This window comes from Otolemur garnettii, unplaced genomic scaffold (genome assembly GCF_000181295.1).
Source record: "Otolemur garnettii isolate 467f Iridium unplaced genomic scaffold, OtoGar3 scaffold00079, whole genome shotgun sequence".
Classification (NCBI taxonomy): Eukaryota; Metazoa; Chordata; class Mammalia; order Primates; family Galagidae; genus Otolemur; species Otolemur garnettii.
Window position 1 is genome coordinate 12637 of NW_003852474.1, and position 7119 is coordinate 19755.

Sequence of the window (7119 nt, forward strand, 5' to 3'; positions counted from 1 at the left end):
ATCTTGTTTTCCCACTATCCCAGGTCTTTCCATAAAGTAGGTCTCCTCTTCTCCTTTAAGTTGGCTGTTTGAATCTAAAATTCAGGATTTGAGAATTTTTATCTTATATCCTCAGTTTACATTCAAAAAATAAGAACTCTCTTCTACCTGCCTTCCCTAGTCCCAAATCTCCAAGGTAGAGCATCGTTACACAGGATGGTCTTTGGTACCATTCTCTGCCAGATTCTAGAGGTGCTTAGTGTTAGAATCGCTCAAAAGTGGGGACCACAAAATCAGTTTTCACTCACCTTTTCCTGACATGAATTTTTCACAGAAGTCCTCCCAACTCTGAGGGTCAGCCAATAATGAGGTCATCCTGTGAAAGTGGTAGTAAGACACTAGGCAATCTTTGGCATTTCTGGCAACATAGATAATCTGAGATCAAAGAGAGAGAAGGAAGGGGAGAAAGAAAAATGAGACTGAGTGGAAACACTGTAGGAGAGCATCCCCAGACAATGATGACTACACCCTATAAGAACATAATTTGGTATACATTATGTATTAATTAAAATCTTAAATATACTAGGTCTCTTTACCCCTACAACTTGACTAGACATATAAGAAATGAAGACAAATGAGATTGCCCCGATCTTTGAGTATTCATACATAATGTAGAAAGAGGAGCAGGATTTGAGGATAGTACTGTAAATAATGATTGAAATATGATAGGATGTGCTGAGTAGGTACAAGAGGAAGAAGTGATAGATCCGTCCTGGGAAGAAGTCATGAAATGGCTCTCAGCTAGATTTCGAAGAATTTCTAGAAATTTTCCAGATTCATAATTAGAGAAAAATTGGGGAATAAGAATGCATTTTTTTAACCTACCATCTCATTTGACTTTCATATGTGTTACTGTTAGGTGAGGAGAAAAGGGTACTGCCCTGCTTTAATTGGGGAAGTAACAGACTTGAGCATTTGTGGAATGTCCCACCAGTAGATGGTTGTGTGTGGTGGGGTCTGGCCTGCACCGATTTCAGAGCTTCCTGCATTGCTGCTTGGCTCCTGCATACATTGATGAGATTCCCCCTGATGAATATGCTGGACAGTATTTCTCATAGATTAGAGTAGTTTTTCTAATATTTAATTTTTCATCATAGTTGGGGTGCTCTTGGCTACTCCAGAAGAATTCAGCAAACTAGAGAGAGTTGTATGGTGATGGGATCACTGGGAGTTGATGATTATTCATTCAACAAATACTGAGCAGAGAAGGAAGCCCCAGCTATGTGCCAGACTCACGTTAGAATGAAAAATTAAATGAGACACTGTCTCTTCATTACAGAAGCCCACAGTCAGTCAGAGAGGCAAAGAGAAAGTTACAATGCAGTGTGATGCACAGTGAGGGACAATTACATGCACATGTGTGCCAACGTATATAAATACAATTCAATCAGCCATGGCGGATCAGGGGAGGTGACTAAGTAGCTAGTGGCTATGCAAAGAGCTCAAGAATGGGTTGGAACTACCCAGGGAGAGTGGGGGGCACACCGAGTTGGGGAGCTGCAGGTGGGAAGGTGCCGGGTGTGAGGAAGTGCTGTGTGTTAAAGGCCCTTCAGATTTCAGGGTGATGGTAGCAAGAACAGGGAATGGAAGGACTTGGCTGAAGCCATGGCAGGGTGCAGATTGCCAAGGGCTACGAGGGACAGACATACATAGGATGTGCTGTGATCTTCAGCCCACCTGTGGAGTGTTTAGAGTAGGCCAATATCTTTGTTGGACTTGGGTTTGGAAAGATTCTCGGCTGCAGAGAGGGGTTTGGAGGGGGCAGGGCAGAGGCAGGTACACTGGGAGGCAGAAGAGAACAGTGGGTGACTGGCTGACATGGGCACAGATGGGATGAGGGAATGTGATGCGCAGATTAGTGGGATGTTACAGAGTGAACCAGACCTTGTGAGAGGTCAGGTATGACGGTGAAACAGGTATAGGTAATTCCAGGCTTTAAACGTGGCCTGTTTGGTGCTTTATGGAGGGATGGAAGGCTAGACAAGGAGATCTGTCCTCCTACTTCTGAGGCCAGGAGAGTCCCTCCTAGCACTTTGGCAGAGCAAAGCAAAAGGGAATTTAAAATGTGTTGTTCTCCCATCTAGCTTCCTACCCACACTTTGATTTGTAGCAACACAAACTCTATTTTTAAAAATTAGACCAAGGAACTGGCATGAAATAGAATCAAGGGAATAAGAATGTTAGAAAATAAGGGTGACCACAGATGTGAAATTTATGTAATCCTTGATTGTAAGAACTCCGAGTTTAAGAAAAATACCACATATGTTATTTTGAAAGATGTTCTCAGTTATATTGTTGACATCACCAAGGTGAGAGAAGTTTGAAAATCCAGCTGTTTTTACCTTGCAGTTTTGTTTCCAGATAGATGGAGGAATTAGGTGTGAGGGAAGGTGAGTCTTTAATATCCGTGGCGAGGGAATTTCAAGAGCTATCTCCAAATCTAGAAAAACAAATTATATTCTTCATTTCTCTTTGCCGTTCTTGGGAAAGTGTTCATTTTATCTTTGTGTTTTAATCTAAAGAGTGATTTTCTTTATTCTTTGTGTGTATGTGTATACGTGTTTTTCTGTCATGACAATAGCTGGATACCCACAAGGACATATAAAGTGTCGCTTCCTGCCTAGCCTTATAGGAAGCTTTTCTTTATGTCATGTTACTCTGTGTGGGCTTTAAACTTTCAGGAAAACTCTTTAGCTCCATCCATTAATTCTGAGAATGTGCAAAATATATCTTCCTCCTCCTCCCTATATTTCTTCAGAAACCACCTCCATCCTTTTGTAGGAATTTAGCACTACCTTCTGGCCTTTCCACTGAGTCAAACAGAGGAAGCAGACACAAAAAGAAAAGGCATTGTCCAACAGATCACTGGAAAGCAGAAAGTCAACAAATCGAAATGACTTGCTGGGAAGCTGAAGGTTCCCAGTTGAAAACTAGAGGAGGTCCTGGGAACCCACTCTAGGATTTGACTTCTGTACCTGTGAACAAGTTGACCTTCAGATGTAACAGCTTGGTACTGGTTACCATGGAGACCTCTGGCCAAGACACTGCTGCTTTGGTATCAGCAGTCAAAGCCTTTTGAGTGGTGTTGTGTATCACTCACCCGGCTTTTCTTTGTGGGGAAATGCCACTTCAATAACAGGGTGTCTGTCAAAGGTTGCGACTTGTCTGTATTTCTCCTCATCACCGTCATTTTGAATCATGTCTAGAATTTCCTGCATCCAGGTTGTACCTGATAACATTGGAAATAGTTTTTAAATTTTAGTCATGTCTAGAATTTCCTGCATCCAGGTTGTACCTGATAACATTGGAAACAGTTTTTAAATTTTAGTCATGTCTAGAATTTCCTGCATCCAGGTTGTATCTGATAATGCTGGAAATAGTTTTTAAATTTTAGTCAACTGGACTTTCACCCTGAGTGATTAAATAGTTCAAAGAAAGGCAGCAACATGAGAGCACTTTTGAAATTGCATTAATTTCAAATAAATATTACACATTGCATTAATTGCATTAACTTCAAATAAATATTACACATTCTCTTAGGGAAGAGGTAGAAACAAAATTTACTGTAGTGGGACTTGAAGCACTTTTCTTACTTTGATTTATGAAAAAAATTAAATATACAGAAAACTTACAAACAGGATAAAAACTTCACTCAAAAAATTGAAAATTTTGAAAACAATTTTTTATATTTTCTCTCATCTTGTCTATTTCCATCTCTCATTTCTCTCATCATTTCTAAATGAGTTTCTGATATGATACTTCATATGGAAAAAGGCTGCATCTGTCCCTAATGACACTCCCTTACCATATTTTCTGTACCTTTCTCATCACATCTAATTTATGATTCTTTAATAGCATAAGATATTCCATGTAGATGAAATTTTTTCCCATTGTGTCATGTCATTAATTGTTTTCCTCCAGTTAAGGTCTATGAACTACATTACTTTTGCTGCCTTTTCTGTCTTTTAGCTGAGAGTCATCCTCCCATATTTTGTCTTTGTGACATTGATTTCCACCTTCTACTGGATGTTGATTTTTGAGCGGATCAGCCAGTGGTCAAAATAATCTCCCTATCTTGAGGTCATCTGATTTGTAACCTCAATTGCAGCTGCAAAATTTGAAATTTATGTAATCCTTGATTGTAAGAACTCCAAGTTAAGAAAAGTAACACATACATTATTTTGTAAAATAAAATAGCCACAACTGTAATATAAGAGGACTATGGTTATAGTGATTAAAATTCTGTCTATTATAGAGAGGTTGGGGCACAACAATTTCTCAGCCCTGTGTCACCTGTGGGGATTATGTTGCTGAAAGTTTCCTAGTAGTTCCTTGTCTGATCTCCTGGATTGTAGCTGTATATAAGTTTACTATTCAGCGATAGACTCAAGGGTAACCTATAATGATATCTGCAGGTTTATCTTTGTGCAGTTTTCCCCTCTCTGGTGACCTCCTGCAAACTGTAGCCTCCCAGCCTCCTGCATCTGGCTCCTGAACTCAGTGAATCTTCTGTGGCTTCCTTGCTTTCCCTTTTACTGCAGTAGTTTAGAAAGTGTCTTTAGACTGACTGTTGGGACAGTTGTGGTTCAATGTTAGAAAATAGTGGTTTCATGTATTTTGCATAATTTTTGATCAAAGTACAAGTTCAATGTAGTCCTTCCACCATGGCTGGCCAGGAGCTTTTTATTTAATGTTCTATCAGTCAGTTAGAGACTTTATGCTTTTGGATCCTCAAGCTGTCCCAATCTTAGCCAATGTGAATCCCTTCACACTGGTTCTGACACATCCTCATTAGTTTCTGAGCATTTATTTGCTCTTTAGAAAGAATGATGTCCTGGATTTGCCTTATACATTCCCATATGTCCAGGACTGGGATAATTTATCCTCCTGAGAGTTGTTGTTCTTTGTGCTGTTGAATGGTTATGTGGAAAGGCAATTGTTCTTTGGTATCTTCCAAGACTGTGGGACAATTAGTAAATTGTTTTTCAACTTAAATTTTTGAATATACCAGATAAAAGATGACTATCTGGAGTGTACCATGTTTAAAGGAGAAGACTACTCTGAGTAAGGGATTATGTTAAAAAAGTAATTATCTTTCAGTTTATTGACATTATATATTATCTAAGTTATTGATTTGGAATTGGATCATTATCTGTCCCTCTCTGAGGAATTGAGAAATGTATTTTGGTTGCCAGGAGAAATTGCTTCCGGGAAGTGTTGCCATTTATTGGAAAGAGCCTGAGGGTGCTAATATCTTGCAATTCTAATGACAGATATGCATAATAAAAATTTTTTTCTCCCCAATTCCCAATATTTCCTCATTGAGCAATTCAGATTATGCCATGATTTAATGTTGAAACATGAAACATTTCTATGTGTTTTGCTACACTTACCTGACTTTGGGTAAGTGGCCACAATAAGATCATCAGGCCTGGCTTGGAAATTATAGATTTTATCCCACATTTCTTTTGACGGTATTAGCAAAGGGACTCCATGCACATGTAGTACGTTCAGTGGTGTTATCTTTTTTTCGAGAGAGCGAGCATTTTTCTCAATCTCTGCCATTGAGAATCCAAAACTGATACAGTCAGCCCTATTTAAAATAAAATATTCATTTTTTATTGTTCATAGTAAGAATTACTATGTTACTGGTATTGAATATAAAAAGTAATGAAAACTAATATATATAAGAAGTCAACAAGCCACTCTATTTCCTTTATTAAGTTTTCACAGCAACCACATAAAATAGGTAATGTTGCTTCTCTTTTCTAGATGAGATCATTATATGTTAAGTGATTTGATGAACACTACTGATTATTGGAGGTGAGATTTGTACTCAAATAGTCTGTATCTTTGTTCGTGTTCTAACAATCTTATTATCTGTTAGATTAATAGGAAGAAGAGTGGTAATGTCTCATATATTGCTTAATACTTTTCATAATATTTTTTATGATTATAAATAAGACTATTATGTAGAAGAAAAATCAATGCAATTGTTTAGAGGGACTTTTTAGAGTCAGTTTTCTTGTTTAGTTTCAATAGTAAACAATCATCAAAGAATAGGCTTTCATATAATGTTTATGAAATCATTTTTCATATATTAGAGTTTAGAGTATGAAAATCTGTCATATATTTCAGGTTTAGAGTATGAGAATCTGTCATATATCTATAGGAGTCTACTAAATATGGAAAACTGAGATTACATTGGGGTATATCTGGTACATTTAACCCTTATGTACATACATTTAAAAGACTATATTCCATTTGAATGGGCAAAAATAATCTTCTTATAGTTGACAGAAAAGAAGCTCTGCAGTGAGATGAAAAAGGGCAACAGAAGAGTTTAGGGTAAGGATGACATAATGATATATTAAATCAGTGACTAAATAAGCAGAACTAAAATAGGCAGAGCTCTCCAGACACAAGGGGATGAGAGGAGATAGAATGGGGGTCCCAGCATAGCCAGGAGGCCAGTGTGGCTGTAACAGGTGAGGGTGGGAGCAAGGAGGCATAGTGCCTGGCTGGTGACCTCAGGTGTACCACAGCCTGTCTCATATTTACTGGATCAGAATTTGCACTTTAACAAGGTCCCTGGGCATTTAATACATCTTATAGTTGAAGAAACTCTGGTCAAGGTACCCAGATCAGGCAGCAACTGTGAGTCCTCACTGGCCCCTCCTACTCACCACCCAGCTGGGTCAGAGGCAGCTTTTTTCACCTGCTATCTGGTTTTCATTCATTTCTTTGTTACTGGCAATCGGGGAATTCTGTTTCTTTTGGTGTTGAACTTACCCTTCACTTAAGGAGATATTTGTAGTACGTTACCCAGAAATTTCTGAGCGTTGCCATGGGAGTATGTAGAGAAAATTTAGATCACTAAATTCTAGGAGTCAGAGGCCCATGTCTCTTTCTCTAAGCGCTTGTGAGCAATCAACTTACTCCCTGGGCGTCATACCTTGCTGGGCACTACAGTAAAGTCTGCAGGTACAGCTAGTAAAGGACAGGGCTGTTGTGAGAAAAGGACTAGCAAAGCAGAGAGGTGTTATGGGAAATCTGGGATAAAATCCCAAGATTCTCTGT

The 7119-nt window shown here is 38.6% G+C and overlaps 1 protein-coding gene across 1 annotated transcript in view; it reads right to left on the minus strand.

Annotated features, from left to right (window-relative positions):
- The window catches only part of LOC100966376 (sulfotransferase 1C3-like), a 16700-nt gene that overhangs the window by 3003 nt on the left and 6578 nt on the right, over positions 1 to 7119 (minus strand). Inside the window, exons 2-5 of the mRNA XM_003794305.2 lie at positions 5433 to 5632; positions 3140 to 3268; positions 2382 to 2479; positions 288 to 414 (exon numbers count right to left, since the gene is read on the minus strand). Of these exons, the coding sequence (XP_003794353.1) occupies positions 288 to 414; positions 2382 to 2479; positions 3140 to 3268; positions 5433 to 5604 (526 nt within the window). The 5' untranslated portion in view covers positions 5605 to 5632. The remainder of the gene's footprint in view (positions 1 to 287; positions 415 to 2381; positions 2480 to 3139; positions 3269 to 5432; positions 5633 to 7119) is intronic.